Source organism: Malus sylvestris, chromosome 15 (genome assembly GCF_916048215.2).
Source record: "Malus sylvestris chromosome 15, drMalSylv7.2, whole genome shotgun sequence".
Classification (NCBI taxonomy): domain Eukaryota; kingdom Viridiplantae; phylum Streptophyta; class Magnoliopsida; order Rosales; family Rosaceae; genus Malus; species Malus sylvestris.
The window spans coordinates 29,246,713-29,268,015 of NC_062274.1; the positions used below are offsets into that span (position 1 = coordinate 29,246,713).

Consider the following 21,303-nt stretch of genomic DNA (forward strand, 5'->3'; position numbering starts at 1 on the left):
AGAAGAATATAAAACAAACTGAAAGTGAAACCCCACAAAGGATCATCCCAAAGGAGGTCCAACGAAACCAAGTAAATTATAAGCCTAGAATCAATGGCCCAACTAAGTACGCCCAATAAAACAAAGAAATGCATGGTGGCCCAACGGTTAGAAGATCAACAGCAGCAGAAGAATCGTTTCAAGGACTACATTCAAACACACAATACTGTATCCCCTATGTCAAGGAACCCTGCATGATTACAGAGACAATGCGTTCAGTCTTCCATCGTTGTGACATTAATGAAGATCGTCAACAAATCAGGCGGAACCACATTGGCGCTAAAGGGAAATGTAATGCAAATTTTCAAGGGAAGTTCCATAGTTAGCATGTTGTACGATTACAAACTACCCAATGACAACAAGTTCCGGACTTGAGTCAAGCTAATCAATGAATGTTGCTCACCACATAGCATTCACACAGACATGCACCAACCATAAACTACTGTGGAACAGTGGAATATGCAACGTGCGCTAACATGCAACACTAACAAGCATATAAATTAGACCATTGAAGATGACGGAGAAATTTTCACAAACCTGCATTGAGAAACCAAAACAAATTTTCATACCACACATCTCTCTGTCCACAAGTACCAAGCAGACCACTCCTTTGTCAACGATTTTCAGATTCAGGACACCCTGGCATCTCACAAAATGAGTCTGCACCAAACCTTGATCGCTGTTTACAACAGCCAACTACAAGACCCGGCCTAAATTATAATTAAGAGAACTGACCTTAAACTGATATCTAAGAACAGCAAAGTTCTAAAATACAAACAACGAGATCATTACTAAAAGAAGTTAGAACGTAAGAGTCGTGCAGCACGGGGCATAGGACAAAATACGCTTCGTAATACAACAAATCAGTCTCCCTCCTCAAGTCAAAATCTTTGTGTCATGGACGAAATCATATACAATACAACAAGGGAACACGGGGCATAGGACAAAATACGCTTCATAATACAACAAATCAGTCTCCCTCCTCAAGTTAAAATCTTTGTGCCATGGACACAATCATATACAACAACGGAAAATGAATCAATTCACCTGAGTCCAGATCTTCACCGTCTTGTCATTCCCAAGTGCACCAGAAGCAATTATGTTCTTAGTTCGGTGACATGATACGGATATATCAGTGTCAGTGTGACCTTCCAATTTCTGAACTATCTTCCTGCTTTGCAATTCCCATAAGTACAAATAATTATCTTCAGAACCGCTTACAATGTATATCCCACTTGTCACAGAAAATGAGGAAGAAATGCAGAACCTTGAGCTCTTGTGACCTGTGTAAGTCTTCAGACATTTCCCAGTTGAAAAGTTCCAGAACTTCTGCAGACACAAGATAGAAATTCCAGATCAGCTGTATGCCATGATTGCTTTGGAAAATGAATATAGTGCTCGTTTGCTCATGTTCTTGTTCTTTATTTCTGTTCGCGTCAGGAACTTCCGTCGGGGATGTTTCCTGGCCGACGAGCACACAGCTCCCCTGGAGGTTGGCGCCGGTTAAGGGCTGCTGTCGGGCTTCTGCTTCGCTATCGGGCATTGTCGGGCAAGTCTCGTCGGGCAAGTCTTGTCGGGCAAGGCTCGTCGGGCAAGGCTCGTCTGGCAAGGCTGAAAGAGAAGGACAACGTTAACTTTAAGAGGTGCCTTTGTGGGGCCTTAGGTGTAGGCCTTGAGGCTCACAATCAAGGTTAACTTTTAGGTGCTCAGGCGTGCCACTGCCATCTTCAGCATGACATATGTAAAATGGATGTCGAGTTTTAGTTGTATATATGTATATATCCGAGAAACCGTGTTAGTTATAACAGGTGCCTTTGTAGGGCCTTAGGTGTAGGCCTTGAGGCTTCCTATTAATAACTAAACCAGTGCTCGAACATATCATATCTGTTCTCGTAATTGCAGGAGTTTTCTAACTATTATACTTCTGATTACCCGAGTCCAAGAAGTAGAATGAACCCAAATAGGTGCCTTTGTAGGGCCTTGGGTGTAGGCCTTGAGGCTTCCCATCAGAGTTCGTTCTTATACTTAGACTCTCTAGATCGCAGAACGGAATGAATCCAAATGGATGCCTTTGTGGGGCCTTAGGTGTAGGCCTTGAGGCTTTCCATTAGAATCCATTCCATGCTCAAGCGTTCTATGGTAATCATAACATAATAGAAATAAAACTAGAGGGTAGGTCGATTACTTGCGCCCCAAGTAACTTCGGACTTCTCGTTTATCAAGGACTGTCGTGGATGGGTTAAGTCCACATGAGGTTCTTTTTTATGCCTTGAGGCCAAGGACTTTTAACTGATCAGATTTACATGCCCGATGGCTTAGGACTTTGGATCTGGTTTGAACACTGAAGATATATTCAAATCGGATTCAAGTACTGAGAGAGCCTTTTAATAGTCATATTGCTAGAAATAACTTGCATATAACTGGAAGTATGCAACATATTGAAAAGATAAAAACAAGGCAAAGAAGGTCAGGCAAGGTTAAACCTTATCAGGTAAGGTTGCTCGTCTTGTAGGTTCCTATCTTTGTAGTTTTGTCAAGGGTCTGAAAGCTTAGAGGGATAGAGAGATGGATTACAAAAGATGAATCGATACTACAGCAGGGTTGAACAGGGTAGCAGAGCTATTACAAAGGTTTAAAGGGAGGGTTATCCCGCGAGGGATGAAGGCTTGTCCCGAGAGGGATGAAGGCTGACTACAGCTTTGTTTTGAAGGCAAATCTGGCTTTGAGCAGAGTTTGTGCTTGTACTTGTTTGTTTGATTGAGTGTCCTTATTCCTGGTTTTTCTTTCTTCTTATATAGACAACTCGGCTTGGCCTTCTATAGCAGCAGCCTTGCCCGAATGCAGTTTGAGGGTGATGACTCATCAGCTTTTTTTACATGTAATGCCACCATAAAGTACTTTATGGGCTGTGTAGCTGGTCAGTCTATACCACTTGGCCCTTGGGTAGGTAAGCAAGTGGTCTTCATGAGCTGCACCAAGTTAGGAAAGGCCTTTTCTGCCTTCTGGGCTTTGACTGGGCTTCGGCTGTCTTTCCCTTCGGGCCTCCTTTTGGGCCAACTCCTTTCTTGAGCCCAAAGTTCAAGTTTTGATCCAAACAGTGCCCCCTTCAATTAATGTTAAGGTTGGAATCCCAGGCGCCATCATTGATTGAATATCCGCATGCGTGTATCTCAATCTTTTGGAACTTCGTGTTTTCTAGACAGGATGAAGGCAACCCCGTGCCCTTTGCTCTTCTCACGACCTCTGAACTACCCTTTGGGGCTCTATAAATTCTGGCTCGGAATTTCTTCTATCAAGCCATCAAATCCTCTTCACTATTTTCTTCCATCTTCATCGAGTGTTTAGAAACTAAGAGATGAGTTCCTCAGGCTTTAAGTGGGGTTTCCTAAAACTCCCTTTTCGTGAGAAAGAGGGCTTTCGTCAAAGGACTGCTATCTCCAACACCCTTGGTCGAACACCCCGCTATTTCCAACACCCTTGGTCAGGCGGTTTCCTCTCGAAGGCTTGTCTTCCTGCTTGTTGCGGTAATAAGTCGGGCTTGACCATCACCTATGGTGATGGTCCTGTCTGAGGATCCTCTACCAGGCTCATGTTGGCCGCACAACCCGATCACCTGATCGGGTTCCATCTATGAAGACATCGAAAAATCAGCTGAAGATACCATTGTATCTAGGAGGAGAATTGATTGTAATACGTTGGCTTTGAATCTTTTGTAAATTTCATCAATTTGTCGAAATGAAATATACATTATCTCAGCAACTCTTGTCTTTCCATCTTCTTGAATGTTTGATAAATATACACTGCACATTGATATCCTGAAGCTTGCTTTACCTTGTATCCTCCTCAATATAACAATCTCTGACATCCCACAATGTAGGACAATATTTCTTTAAGAATTTAACGTTAATGGGATGTTTATGCCTGTTTCCTTCAAGGTCCGCCAGGTAGTATCCCCCTTTATCTAAAACGCGACTAATAATGAAAGGACCTTCCCATGTCGGGCTCTATTTTCCAAAGCCCCTGAGCTGAGCTCCTAGAGGGAGGACTGTTTTCCATACTAAATCCCCTTCCTTGAAAGATTTCATCCTCACCTTTTTGTTATAAGCTTGGGCAACAGCTCGCTTTCCTTCTTGAATCTGGTTCAAAGTTTCAATTCGGGCGGCATCCAAATCTTCAATCCCTTGACACATGGATTCGATATACTCTTCACTATGCAATCCAAACTGATTTTGAATTCTTACAGAACTTACATTGATTTCCACGGGGAGCACTGCATCTTGCCCGAAAGTTAAAGCATAAGGGGTTGTCCCTGTTCCTGCTCTCTTAGAAGTTCTGTATGCCCACAAAGTGTTCCCCAGATTTTCATGCCATTTTTCTGGACTATCAATCACCATCTTCTTGATAATGTTGACCAGGATCTTGTTGCTGGCTTCTGCCTGACCATTTGATTGAGGATAATACGGACTGGACTGGATCATCTTTATTTTGTACTTGCTTGCAAATTCCTCAACTTCTTTTGAAATAAAAGATGGCCCACAATCCGTTACTATGGTTTCGGGCACCCCATATCTGTGCAGAATCTTGGTCTCGATAAAATTCTTGACTATGGCTGAGTTTATGGATTTTACCGCTGATGCTTCCACCCACTTGGTGAAGTAATCCGTTGCTACAATTATGAAGGTATGCCCTTTACTAGAAGCTGGATATATTTGCCCGATGAAGTCCATCGCCCATCCTCTGAAGGGCCAAGGCTTGACCATTGGATTTAAAGGCACCGAGGGCACATGCTGGAGAGGTCTGTGCCTCTGACATTCTTCACAACCTCGGGCATAGGACTTGCGATCTTTTTCCATGTCGGGCCAGAAATAACCATACCTCCTAAACAACCATCTCATCTTCGTTCCAGCCTGATGTGCTCCACATACTCCTTCATGTACTTCGGCCATCACCCTCATGGATTCTTCTTGGCCCAAGCATTTCAACAGTAACCCATCTGGAGTTTTTCTTAGCAAGTTCTTCGCCCATAAGACATACTTGGTTGCTTGCTATATATCCTTCTTGCTTGTAGGCGAAGAAGGATCCTTCAAATGATGAACGATAGGTGATCTCCAATCTTCTATTTTGGCCTCTGATACCATTATATCTAGACTGAATCCCCTTTCTAAGATGGAAGGAATGTTTCTTCTTTGGATCTTGACATCTACCCCATATTTCCTCTCCTGTATTGGCACTCCTGAGGCTAGTTGTGCCATCTCGTTAGCCGCTAAATTGGATTCCCTGGGAACATGATTGACCGATATCTCAGAATCCCAGAAACTCAATAATTGCGTAGCTGCCAAGTAATACCCCGCCATGGTAATATGTCTGCATTTGAACTCCCATTTAACTGGTTTATTACCAATTATGAATCCCCAAAGACCTCTACCTCTACTGCCCCCATATCCATCAAGATTTCCAGACCAATAATTAAGGCCTCATACTCTGCCCGATTATTAGTATTTCCTTGGTAGTCCAAGAGAAATGAATAATAATGATAAACTCCCTGAGGGTTTATAATTACAATTCCCGCTTCTGAAGCCTTCTGGGTGTGGGATCCATCGAAATACAACTTCCAATGAGTGATCCAGAGACCAGCTACTCTTCTTATCTCTTGCCGGATCCAGTCTTCTTTGCCTGAAATATCTTCTCTTGGCGGGATCCAAATGCTAGTAACCTCTAAGCTTCCCGGGATATTGATCACCTCACTTGGAGATTCTTGATGCTCGGTCAGGAAGTCGGCAATTGCTTGACCTTTGACTGCCCTTTGGGGTACGTACTGAAAACTGAATTATGATAATGCTAGAATCCATTTCCCAATCCTTCCTGTGAGCATTGGCTTTGACAACATGTACTTTATCACATCTGTCTTGGCGATGATGTGCACGTGACAAGGTAACATGTAATGCCTTAATTTACTGGCAATGAAATATAAAGCCAAGCATAATCTCTCTACCGGGGAATACCTTGTCTCTACCTCGGTCAGAATTCTACTGAGGTAGTACACTGCCTGCTCCTTCCCGCCTTCATTATTTTGGGCTAGCAAACTCCCAATTGACTTTTCAGAGGCAGAAATATACAGCTTCAAGGGTTTTCCCCTTTGAGGTGGCACCAACACTGGTGGAGAAGTCAAATAGGCCTTGATGCTGTCAAAGGCCTGTTGGTGTGGTGGTCCCCATTCGAAGTTCTCTTTATCTTTTAATATTAGTAAGGGAGTCAGCGGCTGGATCTTGCCTGCTAAATTAGCAATGAATCTCCTCAAGAAGTTAATTTTGCCCAGTAACCTCTGGAGTTGCACCTTGTTGGTGGGTGAAGGTGACTCCATTATTGCCCGAGATTTGTTCTTATCCACTTCTACACCTCTTTGATGCACCAGGAATCCCAAGAAGTTGCCCGCTCTTACTCCAAACGCACACTTCTTTGGATTCATCTTCAATTTGTGCATCCTCATTCTTGCTAATGTCTGTTTGAGATCTTCCAGATGCTGTTCTTCTGTCTTGGACTTCATCACTATGTCATCGATGTATACCTCCATACTCTGGCCAATCAGATCGTGAAAGATGGCATTCATTGCCCTCTGGTAAGTTGCACCAGCGTTCTTGAGCCCGAATGGCATGACCAGATATTCATATGCCCCCACATGACCGGGACACCTAAAAGCTGTTTTATGTATATCTTCTAGAGCCATCTTTATCTGATTATACCCAGCATTCCCATCCATAAAAGATAGGACTTTATGCTTTGCTACTGCATCTATGGATAAATCGGCCATTAGCATGGGATACTCATCCTTTGGTGTAGCGCCATTAATATTTTTGTAATCCACACAACATCGTACTGCTTTTGTTACAGCTTTTAAAATGGGTACAATGTTGGCCAACCACTCCACATATTTGGCTGGTCTGATAAAGCCAGCTTTTACTAGCCTTTCAATCTCTTCTTTGACCTTTTCTTCTATCTCGTTTGACATCCTCCGTGGTGCTTGCTTGACAGGTTTATATCCCTCCTTGATGGGCATTCTATGTTCCACCAAGGTTGGATCTAACCCTGGCATTTCGGTATAATGCCAAGCAAAACAGTCTTTGAATTCTTGCAAAAGACAAATAATCCTTGCCCGATCATCAACCCCCAATAAACCACTGATCTGTATTGGTCTCGGATCCTCCTCTGTTCCTAAATTAATAACTTCCAGAGGATCCTGGACTTCTGGTGGTGGCTTATCCGGTTCTGTACACAAAAATTCGACCAGCTCCGGGCTCTCGGGCAAGTCGTCTGGCCCGTCTAGATCATATATGCACTTGGCCATTTGAATGGCCCTATCCAATTCTTCTCTGCAAGATTCCTCCTTGCTTTCATGCTGGCTGGTTGAAGTTCCCACCTGCCATTCCTGCTCTTCCCTGTCCAAGAGCTCATTTTCTTGTCTTCTTCCCTTCCCATATACCAGCAGTCTTTTAATCAGGGATCTGGCTGCCATTACCTGATCTCTCTTCTTTTGTTCAGTCATTGATGGTGTAGGGGATTTGGGAGGATACAAGGTCTATCCCACTCCTCTCTAGTAAGGAGCATTCCTTGTTCCAAAAGCTTTTGGGCCGTCACCTTGGTAGGGCAGTCGTTCTCGTCAGCTCCTGAACACTTCAAGATTCCTACATTGGGGTTGTAGAAACTTGCTTCCGCAACATTGGCTGTGGGGAGAAATGGCCGTGATTCGGCCTCTACCATCTCCCAAAAGCCTGGTCCTTCTGTGCCCGCTTCATGATAAACAGCCACTTGTTGATGAAGAGTAGAGGGTATGGCCAAACTTTGGTGGATCCAATCTCTTCCGAGTAAGGCCCCATAAGTGGAAGTGCGGTCCACCACAAAGAATGCCAGCATTATCTGTTTAGATCCCAAATTCACTTCTAGAGGCAATATCCCATGAGTCTTGGTGATAGCGCCTGAGAAGCTAGAGACCGTGAGGTCTGTGGGAATAAGATCCTTCGTGCCTCTTCCCATTTTCTTCATCTGCTTGGCTGGTAATACATTAACAGCTGCTCCTCCATCAATTAGAATTCTTTTGAAGGTCACACCTTCTAAGTGAGCTGTAACATATATGGGTTTCAGATGATTGGCCAACGAGCTGTTCGGGCGGCTAAACACCATTTCGTCTGTGTAAATCCTTAGAGGACCATCTTTGGATGCTTCTGAAGATTCAGCCTTGCCCGAGTTTTCTTCTTCAACTACCTCTATATTGACATGTGCCATCATTGGCTCAGTTGTCAAGTAATCACCCTCCATAGTAGCAGGTTGATCAGGTCTAGCACCAAACGTGGCGGACAACACATATGTCATGTTGATATGGAAATTACTAGGCTCGGGCGGATTTTCTTTATTGCCCCCAATCTGGTCCATAAATTCATCCAACCAGGCCATCGCATCAGCTGGAAGTAATGGTTCTGGTGCCCCCTCATGTTGCTGTTGATTCATGTCCGAATACAGTGTTTGTTTTGGAACTTCACCAAAAGGATCCACCAATGGTAGAGAAGGTGGTCTCCTTTCAGATGAAATAGTTCCAGCGCAAATAGGCTCTGGTTTCCACCCAAGGGTTGGCACCATGATTAGATCTTCTTGAGCTCTCCTCAAGATCCTATACTTCTCAGGGTGTTGGCTCTGCGGCACGTGATCCCCCTCGCCTTCTGTCTTGCTGTTGGCCTTTTCCACCTCTTTCTTACTTTTCCAACGGAGCTGACTACTTCCCCCAGATGCTGTTTTCTCCAACTTTTGATTTTTGGAGGCTTCGGATGTTGTGGGGGTCTTCAGGGAATTCATGTAGGCTTTGTGTTGCCTTTGAACCCTCCTGACCATGGAGGCTCCCATTGGTTTGGTAGGCTATCCGTTCTTCCCGACTACGTACCATTTTCGCCCGAGGTGGGCAGGATGTTCTTTTCTAACAGGATTGGTCATGCTATCAATCCTCTTGATTCCCCCCCCATCTGGCCACATTGAGAATGATCTGTACCCCTTCGTATTTTGGCCTCCATGTCTTCTGCTTCTTCAGAAACTTCATGGTTTCGAAATACTTCTGACAAAGCTTTGGGTTGGGAATCACCTCCTAGTCGTTGAAAAACGCTTCGGGAAGTGTCCTTTTTTGTTGCCTGCTTAATCTTTTCGCGGGCTTCTTTTCTGACGTCTTCTTCCTTTCTCTTGATTAGTTCATGGTCAATGAGGATTCCAGCCGGGGGAATTTCGAGCTCACACTCGCATTGGCACTTACTACACATAACCATCCCCTTAATTATGGCTGCTTTTGGATATTCGGGTGTTTTAATCACCCCTCCTGTAGGTTTTTCAGCCAATCTCTTCTCTTCTGGTTCCCTTGTAAGTCTTTCTTTTCCCTTTTCAGCCCATGTCATATTGATCATATGTATAGGGGCTTCGGTGAAGGGAACTGCAGGTTTGGCTATCAACGACTCTTCTGGCTGGCTGGCTCTATGTCTTTTTCCTTCTGGATGAACCAAGCCTGTATCATTCTGGAGCTTGTGGAGGCTTTCTCCAACCTTTGCAACATTTGTAGTAACGTGGTTTGCAAATCTTCTGGCATTTTAACATATATCTTCTGATCAAATGTAGAGGTCCCACTGGGTGTGCCAAAACTATGTTCGCGTCAGGAATTTCCGTCGGGGATGTTTCCTGGCCGACGAGCACACAGCTCCCCTGGAGGTTGGCGCCGGTTGAGGGCTGCTGTCGGGCTTCTGCTTCACTATCGGGCTTTGTCGGGCAAGTCTCGTCGGGTAAGTCTTGTCGGGCAAGGCTCGTCGGGCAAGGCTCGTCGGGCTAGGCTGAAAGAGAAGGACATCGTTAACTTTGAGGGTGCCTTTGTGGGGCCTTAGGTGTAGGCCTTGAGGCTCACAATCAAGGTTAACTTTTAGGTGCTCAGGTGTGCCACTGCCATCTTCAGCATGGCAGATGTAAAATGGATGTCGAGTTTTAGTTGTATATATGTATATATCCGAGAAACCGTGTTAGTTATAACAGGTGCCTTTGTGGGGCCTTAGGTGTAGGCCTTGAGGCTCCCTATTAATAACTAAACCAGTGCTCGAACATATCATATCTGTTCTCGTAATTGCAGGAGTTTTTTAACTATTATACTTCTGATTACCCGAGTCCAAGAAGTAGAATGAACCCAAATAGGTGCCTTTGTGGGGCCTTAGGTGTAGGCCTTGAGGCTTCCCATCAGAGTTCGTTCTTATACTTAGACTCTCTAGATCGCAGAGCGGAATGAATCCAAATGGATGCCTTTATGGGGCCTTAGGTGTAGGCCTTGAGGCTTTCCATCAGAATTTATTCCATGCTCAAGCGTTCTATGGTAATCATAACATAATAGAAATAAAACTAGAGGGTAGGTCGATTACTTGCACCCCAAGTAACTTCGGACTTCTCGTTTATCAAGGACTGTCGTGGATGGGTTAAGTCCACATGAGGTTCTTTTTTATGCCTTGAGGCCAAGGACTTTTAACTGATCAGATTTACATGCCCGAGGGCTTAGGACTTGGATCTGGTTTGAACACTGAAGATATATTCAAATCGGATTCAAGTACTGAGAGAGCCTTTTAATAGTCATATTGCTAGAAATAACTTGCATATAACTGGAAGTATGCAACATATTGAAAAGACAAAAACAAAGCAAAAAAGGTCGGGCAAGGTTAAACCTTATCGGGTAAGGTTGCTCGTCTTGTAGGTTCCTATCTTTGTAGTTTTGTCAAGGGTCTGAAAGCTTAGAGGGATAGAGAGAGGGATTACAAAAGATGAATCGATACTACAGCAGGGTTGAACAGGGTAGCAGAGCTATTACAAAGGTTTAAAGGGAGGGTTATCCCGCGAGGGATGAAGGCTTATCCTGAGAGGGATGAAGGCTAACTACAGCTTTGTTTTGAAGGTAAATCTGGCTTTGAGCAGAGTTTGTGCTTGCATTTGTTTGTTTGATTGAGTGTCCTTATTCCTGGTTTTTCTTTCTTCTTATATAAACAACTCGGCTTGGCCTTCTGTAGCAGCAGCCTTGCCCGAATGCAGTTTGAGGGTGATGACTCATCAGCTTTTTTACATGTAATGCCACCATAAAGTACTTTATGGGCTGTGTAGCTGGTCAGTCTATACCACTTGGCCCTTGGGTAGGTAAGCAAGTGGTCTTCATGAGCTGCACCAAGTCAGGAAAGGCCTTTTCTGCCGTCTGGGCTTTGACTGGGCTTCGGCTATCTTTCCCTTCGGGCCTCCTTTTGGGCCAGCTCCTTTCTTGAGCCCAAAGTTCAAGTTTTGATCCAAACAATTTCTGCTTCTTAAAAGAAAATGGATAGAGGAGAGAGGGGCGGGTAGATAAGAAAGAGATGATATGAGACGGGAATATTTGCCTCCCTCTTCCTCACTCCCTCTCTAATATGGTTAGCAAATGAGCATGTAATAACCGTTCCAGTTTATCAAATTGTTTTAACATAGTCCATTGTTCTACTAATGTACTTTCATGTATATAATACCATAACCAAAAGATATACCCACGTGTTTGTCTTCAAATCATGCACACGGAAGATACAAAAATAATTGCAAAAGGAGATGGACAGAAAACCATAGCCCTAAGAATGGAGAAAATCAGTTTTCCAAAGGAAAATTTATTGAACCTACATCTAGTTCAAGCTGCATTCCTCAAAAAAGCATGTAAAAAGCACTAAAATCCGATCTGTCAAATGCTGAAAGCAATGTGTCAAATGTGGCATCAACAGATAAACCAGACCTAAAGAACCAGTGCAGATGTTTCAGAACCAATTATCAAGCATTTCACCTGTACATGAATAACATTACACGAAAAGGTTGAAACTTGAGTAAGAACAAGTACAAACGGAACCAATATTTTGTCATGAGTGAGCATTCAGAACCATCAACTTTCCACTACCCAATTAACAGAGTTCTAATCAATATTTAGTGATCGCAACCATGATATTTGAAGTACTTCATCTTATAAATTGAAGTGAGCATCGACAGAGGGTTCAAACGAAGCCATTCAAATTCAACAAAACAGTCGTAAATTACGAAAAGTAAGAAGTGGGAACTGAGCTTACCAAAGTATCATCCAATGTGCCAACAAGAATGTACTTGCCATGAGGCGCAAATTTAACATACGAAACCGGAGGATTTTCATCATCGATCAATGTCTTGGTGCAGTGACCAGTGGAGGCATCCCAGGTCCTACACAACCCATCATAGCTGCTGGAGACGATAACCGAGCCATCCCGATTGAAATCGACGGCGGTGACAGGGTCGAAGTGAGCCGGCAAAACCTTCAAGCATTTCCCGGTCTTAACATCCCAAATACGCACCGTTTCGTCGAAGGAACCCGAGACGATCATATTGGACTGTGGGTTGAAGTTGGCGCAGAAGACGTAGTTGGTGTGGCCATTTGGCCGGTGGCGACGTCCCAGAGGCGGAGGGTCTTGTCGTCGGAGGCCGAGACCATGAAGCGAGAGTCGGCGGAGAAGGCGAGATCTGAGATGCCCTGGGAGTGGCCTTCGAAGGTCTGGGCGGGGGAAATGGTGGGAGTGGAGGAATCATCGCGGAAGGCGATGGAGTAGGTGCGGATGGTCTTGTCGGCAGAGGCGACCGTCGGAGGAGAATTTGAAGCCGGCGATGGCGCTCTTGTGGCCCGTTAGAGTTTCGCAGAGAATGTAGGGTTTGAAGGTGTTCGACGGTTTCTTCGACATTGGCGATTTGATTTGGTTTTTTTTGGGGGCTTTGGGGTTTCCCGGGCTTTGGGATTTTCGGAGGGAGAGTGACTGGGTGAGATGGCTAATGCGTGGGAATGCACCTTCATTTGGCTGAACGAAAAATGATTTTGTGCGGATAAATTTGAAATTTGGACAAAAATTAGTATAAATTAATTATGTACTAATTTTTATGTTTATGAATTTGAATTTTTGTTCGGATTCGTAAACATAAAAATTTTACATAGAAAAAAAACTTAGAATTTGAAACCTTTCAATTCCCAAGTTAAATTTAATATAAATAATTGTCGATTTAGAATTTTCATAAATTAGAGTTTTAAAAGTGAAATACAAAAAAACTCAATCATGAGCTGCAGCCACAACCCACCATCATAGTTGTCGCCACCATCACATATTATTGGCTCCCTCACTACCCATCGTCATCACTGCTTCCTCTCCACTACCACTACTAGCACATTTCCTAAGTATATCTTGTATTTAAATTTCACTCTTCTTTTAGGTTAAGAAAACAATAAAATTTATAAATTCTAGAAAATAAATTTCATCATTTCAATATTCGTTATTTTATAATTATTTAGTAATCTTAAATTTATTCGCCCAAATGCAATGTAAGGACACAAGGGAATGCAAATATTAACCTCTACGAAAAATGTGTATAAAGTTTAAGGAGAACTAAAAAAGTCACAATCATAAAACACTTTTTTATTTCATCATTATTGGTCCCTGAAATTAAACTAATTCATCATTTTGGTCATTAAAATTGAAAATCGATCAATTTTATCCTTGAAATTGACCTAACACATCAATTTAGTCTTTGGCATCCAATTCCGTTAAAATTTCCGTTAGTTGGTTGATGTAGCATGATGTGGGGACAATACTATTCATGTATCGCCATGTGGATTAAAAAATTCAGTTTTTAAAAAAAATTAAAATTAAAATTAAAATACGATAATTACTAATTGAAAATGAAGAAAAAAAACCAAAAAAAAAAAAAAAAAAAAAAACCCAAGTTGCAGCACAATTCCAAGTCCAACACAGAATTACTCTTCCTCCTTCCTCCTTCCTCCTTCCTCCTTCCTCTTCTCTTCCCCGCAGCTTCCGTCTTCCAACTCTCCAACACAGAATCCACTCACTTCCCCTTCTCAACAATTCCAAGTCCAAGTACCTCAATTTTATTGGCTAACTCACTCATCGCGTACATCTCCTTTAGAATATTAAATGCAAGTAAATGTACAAATGGTAAATGTAGAGACTCGAAATCCTTCGTTTACAATTTCACACATTTATTTTTACTAAAATTGATCATGATGATAATATCGTCATTTTTGAGTTGTTTGTTGTCAAAGTTTGATCGTTATATGTCAATTTTTTATCACTAGATTGTCAATCTTTACTTTGATGTTCAACAATTAAGATTTAATCCAAAAACCAAATCTCACGAAAAATTTCATATCCCCAAATCCAAATTGTTTGAAAAATCCCAAGGTGAATTCTTCTACACGTAATCAATTTGTGCTCTATATGCTCATATCGTTTGTTTATAGAATTTTAAACAGAAATTTAGCATATAACGTTTTACTGCAGTGACAAAAAACAATCATGCCTTGCATTTTAGTGAGCGTTCGATCCCCACAAATTCAACTTCCACTTAACAATTAACGTTAAGTAAAGTAATGTTGAGAAGGGAATAGAAAGGAAGGAAAATCAACATGGGAATTTCTAACATCAACAACTAAACCAGTCCACAATTGCGTAAGTTTCCTAAATACCTATTTTCCTCCCCTGCACACCCATGTTTAATTGTGGAGAAGAATATGGATGTGTAGAACGAGCAAATGGGCGTGCAAAAATCATCTCCGAAAAAGAAAAGGATTCACTTTAAAAGTAAGCTGCGCACTTTTTCACTCATACAAAAGTACTTCCAATTTTGAACAAACGAACTAATTAGTACACAGCAAAGTAGTAATAAGTTTGATAATCAGCCGGGCATGTTCATAACATATGTACACAGCACAAGAACCACATTCCGCGAGTCGGAGTGTCAGAAGACTCAGACATACCTATTTTAACTGACCCCTTTCGTTTCTCTTCTTCCTCCTATCCAAAACCCCCATCTCTTTGCATACAGTCAGTAAAATCACCTGCCAAGTTAACCTTACAGAGACCGTAACTCTACTACACACGCGTACATGCAGGGAAGAAGATGGCAGACAAAAACAATAAGGGCAGATAAGGGGTAAAACCTAAATACAAGGAGGCTACCGAATATTAGAAGGGAGGCCTGGGTGTCAGGGTTATCAGAACCAAAAGAAAGTGGGATAAATCTGAGCAGTTGGAAGGTTTAGACTTTCAGTATTTTGATCTTGTTTGAATGGGCTATACGCGTACCTTGAGTTGTACCACATGGCCTACATATAAATCTACTTGGCTAACAAGCACTCCACCAGGATAATCGTGTGCAAATACCTTGTTCTGTTTGGTAAAATCAATACCAAGAGATGCCGCTGGTATACAGATTACACTATCTGCTGAAGCTTCAGTTCTGTCTCACTGTATATGATTTTCGCAAATCTTGAGGATGTTTATCCATAGTTCCAAACCACGAACTTGACCTTCCACCAACCCAGTGCTCAATACTTGTCCTTGTACACATACAGGCTGAAGGAGAATGGTCATGTGACAGTAAGTAATATGAACTGTGATGTTCCTCTCTGCAAAAGGACGGAGTCAAATCCAAATGCCCCTGGGGAAATGACCTCAGACCTAACTCTTGAGACTGCTGAAAGGTGGAAGATGGTCTAGAATATGAATGCCCCATGCCACGACAAGGACCAAAAGAAGCATATTTTCTCGAATCCAAATCTGATGATTGCTCCCTAACAGAAAGGCCCAGATGGGGTGCCGTTGTAGAGTCTTCTTCTATTGTTATTCCCTTCATAGATGCAAGGTCCATGATCTGTCTCTCATCAAGTCCTAACCCCATAAGCAAGTCCCACATGTTTCTCAGTGCTTCCCGCTGGCTGTTAATCACTTGATCCCTCATTGCCATTTCAAATTGAAGCTCAGTATTTGCCATTCCCTATATTAATTGAAGAATAACTGTTACACCTAACAGAAAGTTTACCGCCAATATGTAAATCTGAGAAATTGAGCTTTAGAATATATTAAAATTGGTAATACTGATGCAACTCATAACAGTTAGCAGTATGCTAATGCAACTGTTAAGAATTTCTTAAGAAAATTTGTGTCATTGGCATTAGATAAACATTTATCTTGAGAGAAATAAAATCTACACCAATGATCTTGCTCAAGTTTTTTTAGTCACGAATTTCAAATAAATGCATATTCAACTCAAAACAGTCATTTACTAATTTATTTTGTCAAGGTCCAGTATATGTATATTCAGTTTGGGTTTAATATCAACTCACCAAGAGCCTGTATTGACTAAGAATACGCAAGTACGTTTTATTTCCATTGTTACTAATGGCCTCCTCAATCATATTTTGAAGATGGCATCGATGCTTCTCATTTGCTTCGATTTCCTACAAAAAGTAGAGTTGGTAACTTGGCAATAAAATCAAAAGCTGATGAAGTTGTATTTTTTTTGCAAGTTTGACTACAGTCTACAGCTGAGATATTACCATATGGTAATTAACACCAGCTTCATCATTGTCACGGATGTTATCCAAAATAACTTGCCGCCTTGTTCTCATGGCCTCTAAAATTTCACTATCATTTCCAATAGCCTGTAACACAGAAAAGGTACTCATGAATTAGTTTATATTATTCAGTTCCCCAATAAAGTAAATAAATGCAAGAAAGTTGACATAATTTCGTCTCCAGATCTGTTTGAACCTACAAAACCTCTTTACAAAACAAGGAGAGTGGGAATGAAAAGAACTTTATAGTCCATAACAAAGTTGTTTCTTAGGAATGTCATAGCTTTTCTTCGGAGCAGAAACTCTGAACTAATTGAGATGAATTGTAGGTGCTAAAAGACATAATGTGCAGAATACAAACTCTTTTTCGTAAAACTGCATTGTAAGTGGTACACTCTAACCTGTTGTTTTGCTATAGCATCGTCAAGATGTTGGAGTTCAATCCGGTTACGAAGGTTGGTTTCCTCAAGCTCAAATGATGCCTTCTGTAAGTTTATCCTTTCCTGAACATTTTCACTGGTTTCATGGCTCAAAATATTCAACCAAGAAAGTTCATCGTCTGCAGCATTTTCAACAGGTTTGACACTTAGCTGTGATTCCTTTTCAGCTAGTTCCTTTCTCAATTGACAAACCTCAATCTGCAATCCGAAATAGGTTATCTTAGAAGAAAATAAAAATTATAAATAAAATCCAATAGATCAAACCAATTCAACCACTCACCTGAAGACTGGCAATCATTTGCTGGTAGTCTAATACATGGGTATCAATAGTGCCAATGTTTTTCTGTGAAGTAAACGTGATTGTTGTTAGAAATTCAGTGCATATATAAAAGTACCAGTCTAGCCAGTGATACACAAGTACAAGAAAAGGAATTTTCTGCAAATCCAACAAATTAGTGCATAGAAACCCATATGAAAGACAAAATTGGCAGTTAAACTAAGGCAACATGCAGCATGGACAAATCAATCAACAAAGAACCACATGCTAGTATGCAACCTAAGTGGAAAGCTAAAGCACAATACCAATTTTAAAATCTTATTTCTTAACAGCTTACTACAAATGAGACCATGACAGATTAGCAGATTGATTAATCTATCATAGAATGAAAACTGAGCATTAATTGTCTTCAATGTGGAATTGGACTATTACTTAATCATGTTTTGATGATCCAAAATGAATATGTCTTCATGCATATTTGGCTCTCACCTGGATGTGTGTCTTTATTTCCTTTGCTCGATCAGCATATTTCAAGGTATTCACAGTGTGATGATACTGACTGTCCACAGGGGATACAGTTGCAACCATGATCGTTTGAGAATTGCCACTCAAACCATCCTTGAGTATTCGTGTCAATTTGCTGCAAAACTAATTACATTAACTACAGTAGCAGGAAGCTAACTACAGCAGCAGGGAGGACTTCAGGATTAAAAATTACAATCATATACCTATTACGGTAAGGAACATAAGCAAGACCCTTCTTTTGCTGTTTCCCAAGTGCATTTATGCAGTTTGCTAAGGCAAGAAGTGAACGGTTAATATTTGCTCCATCCCTTAACTTTTGGCCTCCACTGTTTGTTTCCGAAGCTCGTTCGCTACCAGCAAGATCCACAAGTGCGAGTTTTCCTCGCATTACTTGATTACGGTACTTATTTCTCTGTTTCCTTTTTACTTTTATTTCCAGCACTGCATGTGATCTGGTTAATGGGAAAAATTTTGTATGAATAATAAGGTTACACTTTATTTTCAAAATTTAGAGTGGTTTTGCTGATTTTGGTGGAAATATTAAAAATGATAGCAACTATTACTTTAAACCGGTTGTTACTAGTATTGTATCTTCTGTGATCTGCATTCAATTGTAAAATATCCTTACCTTTTGAAAATAAACTCCACATAGAATATTCTATTATATTTGATGCAGTACATTTTAAATAGTTGAAAATGTGATTCACTGTTTGAAACAAATCATATGCAAGTATAACCAAAACACCTGACCACAGAAGGGTTCATAGAACCTATTGAACACGCACCTAAACCTAACAAAGCTATCCAGTTGTTGGTATCTAAGGTATGGTAGAATCTGTATAGAAGGTTTAGAGCAATGAAATCGGAAGAACAGTGGTTTCCAAGTACAGCCTATTGTCCAAAGCATGATTAAAACTCAAAGGGACAACAATGATAATGGTATGTCCACAGCACACAAATGAATTCAACCTACCTAGACGATGTTGTATTAGCCTCTGTACTTTCAGTTTTCCGTCGGCTATTCCCCAAGTTTAAGAGTTCAAGAATCTTATCCGCTGATTGTACCTGAATAAGTAAGACAATTCACAATGGATGAGTAAGAATCCTTCCCATAGTACATAATTGGTTCGTCCAATTGAAGAACCGTTTTCATAGTAGTACTAGAAAGAGACCCAAAATAACTAACAAATTACATTTAACAAATGGAAAAATAAAAATACAGAAAAAGATTGACAATTATTCACAGATAGTCACACCAGATGCAAATAGATAGCTAAGTGTCAACCTTGATACACCTCAGCCCAGCAACAATTACTCCTTGCTCTGGGTCCTCTCTGAGTTCCAAATAGCCGGATGACTTTTCAAGCAAATCATAGATGACCTAAATAAATAAAATATGAAACATCTTTTCAAAAAAGAACACAGGCGTTGTTAATAAATTAAATTTCTTCATAAGTTGGACGTCCCACCTCATTGTAGACTTCAAGATAGGAACAGGTAACTTCAAATTCATCAGAGCTCTTGTCCTTCCTTATTAGATCAAAAATTGTATGCAGACTGAGAACCATGAGTCCTGGATCATCCTGTGTCCCGACCATCGTATAAGTTTTACCACTGGAAATGTACAGAGAAATTTTAAGATATTCTGGAGGATATCAAGGAATGGATAATGCAAATCATGAATGGTGAGATCATACGCTGAAAGAAAGCATCCCGATTTGACTTATATGGTTCTTTTGAACTCGCACATCTAGACGTTGACCTAATTAATAACTTTTGTCAAATGCACAATGTCTAGATTTTTGAGTGATCGCGAAGGGCTGAGTTGCAAAAAATGCAAATTGCTTCAACTGGTAAAGTCAAGCAAAACCTTGAGACCACGAGAGGTGAAAAATAAAAAACAAGAATATATCGCTTTAGTACCTCCCGGTAGAACCGTATGCAAACACAGTTGCATTGAGACCATGAACAACCCCAGAGATCACGGAAGATATGCATTTTGTGTAGACATCCTGGATATATTAAACATTGTCAAGACATGTACTTTACCTAGAAGCAACCAAAAATATAGAAACTATGCTAAGTCGAGTGCTTCAAGCAGATATATACACCATAACTAATCATGAGAAATAAAAAAGCATAAGATTCAGTATTCATGTACCAAATTAGAAGAAACCGGGTCAAACGCATGATCAAAACAATACTTCTTTTCCTTTGTTCGATTCTGTATTCGTTCAAGGTAGTTCTTTGACAGATCAGGATCTAACACAAGCACCTCCTACAAGTAAAATTTCAAATTTCAAATCAATACATACATATATTCACACACACACACACACACACATATATATATATAATATCATTCAAATTAGACAAGTTCTAAGTCTAAGCCAGCACAAACCTTATTGTCAATCACTCGAACAATGTCGCGGCCGCGCTCTCTCAGCCTAAACGGCCTGCATTTCACAGCAACCTGCAGCAATGCGAGCTCGAAATCAATTACCTGAACCAAGGCAATGCAATGCCCATGAAATTTACACAGCAGCAAATGCTAACCGTGAGTGTTGTAGTTTTCTTCGTCGCCGGAGCTCTAATGCTCGGCATGTTTGATCAACATCGGTTTCCCACACCACCACAGCTTCCGCCCCCAGCACCACCACCACTAAAACCCTATGGTCGAAGCAGATCAAAGCAGCTGAATTTCAGAGTCTTCGTTTTCCAAAATTCAAGCAAATTTAAAATTCTCTAAGCTTTTGAAATCGCATTTGCTCCGGATTCCTTCAAAATTCCTCTAGATTTCAGGAAATGACAATTTCTTCGGACATCGAAGGGCGAGAAGACGTGGGACGAACTATTCAAGGGCGCGTTGCGGGAGAGAAAAGGACAAAAACTCTGTCGGCTGAGAGGGGAAAATACTCGGTGCACTCCGGCGTATCGTAGTAAGATAACGCATTTGTAATAAATGGGACCGGCTGGTTACTGGTCCGGGTAATTAACGCGGGTAAATGAGATGGGACTTGAGAGGAGGAGAGAAGAGGGGGGGGGGGGGGGGGTACTGTTCAACAAGAAGAAGAAACGGATGAAAAACAGTGAGTGGAGGGTGGTGGAATGATTTTGACCGTTGGTTTGTTTGGAGAGTTTTTTTTTTTTTTTTTTTTAACAAACCATAGAGAAGTGGACTAAGTCACAATGAGGTAATAATAATGTGGTTTAGATTCGTCTTTTGTTAAGAATCGAACCTAAGATTTCTCACTCACTAGTGAAAAAGAATACAACTAAACCATAGTATTAAATAATTGTTTGGAGAGTGTTTAGATTGGCAGTTTTTGGATTTCTTTGGGGACTCCGCCTCATGGTATTCCTTCTCAATTCTCACGTTTGGAGGTCTTAAGTTCAACTTTCTTTGATAACGTTTTATCCTGATTAATTCATGATGCTTAACTCGAATTTTGATCATCCGTGTGGATACATCATTGCATGAAAATACAAAATAGTAAAAGATTGAAATGTTGGAAAGGGGAGTGGGTGTAGTTGATGAGTTTGGTTGGCGTCATGATATTCAGCTTATGATTGGGAAAGGTGGG

The 21,303-nt window shown here is 41.2% G+C and overlaps 1 protein-coding gene and 1 pseudogene across 2 annotated transcripts; both read right to left on the reverse strand.

Moving 5' to 3' along the window:
• Positions 1-636: 636 nt before the first annotated feature.
• LOC126604626 (COMPASS-like H3K4 histone methylase component WDR5A) lies at positions 637-12,894 on the reverse strand (annotated as a pseudogene).
• Positions 12,895-14,673: 1,779 nt separating this feature from the next.
• On the reverse strand, positions 14,674-20,743 carry LOC126604625 (kinesin-like protein KIN-8B). Of its 2 annotated transcripts, XM_050271914.1 has the most exons (14): positions 20,276-20,743; positions 20,121-20,192; positions 19,881-19,997; positions 19,643-19,731; positions 19,189-19,333; positions 19,005-19,100; positions 18,693-18,784; positions 17,923-18,171; positions 17,684-17,834; positions 17,198-17,260; positions 16,879-17,115; positions 16,460-16,564; positions 16,247-16,360; positions 14,674-15,897 (listed from the first exon to the last, which is right to left on the reverse strand). In XM_050271914.1, exons 1-14 carry the CDS (start codon positions 20,321-20,323, stop codon positions 15,355-15,357), a joined length of 2,121 nt encoding a protein of 706 aa, XP_050127871.1. In that variant the 5' UTR covers positions 20,324-20,743; the 3' UTR covers positions 14,674-15,354. The 2 variants fall into 2 exon arrangements, with proteins under 2 accessions (XP_050127871.1, XP_050127873.1); XM_050271916.1 differs by lacking the exons at positions 20,121-20,192; positions 20,276-20,743 and having other exon boundaries at positions 19,643-19,768.
• Between the last annotated feature and the right edge of the window lie 560 nt (positions 20,744-21,303).

Bases quoted from the DNA above. Each gene is read 5' to 3' on its own strand.
- LOC126604625 (XM_050271914.1), bottom strand. From the start codon at position 20,323: ATGCCGAGCATTAGAGCTCCGGCGACGAAGAAAACTACAACACTCACG. The intron at 19,732-19,880 runs GTACATGAATAC...TAATATATCCAG, and splicing joins ACCCGGTTTCTTCTAATTTG to GATGTCTACACAAAATGCAT. The intron at 15,898-16,246 runs GTGAGTTGATAT...CAATTAATATAG, and splicing joins TTAGTCAATACAGGCTCTTG to GGAATGGCAAATACTGAGCT.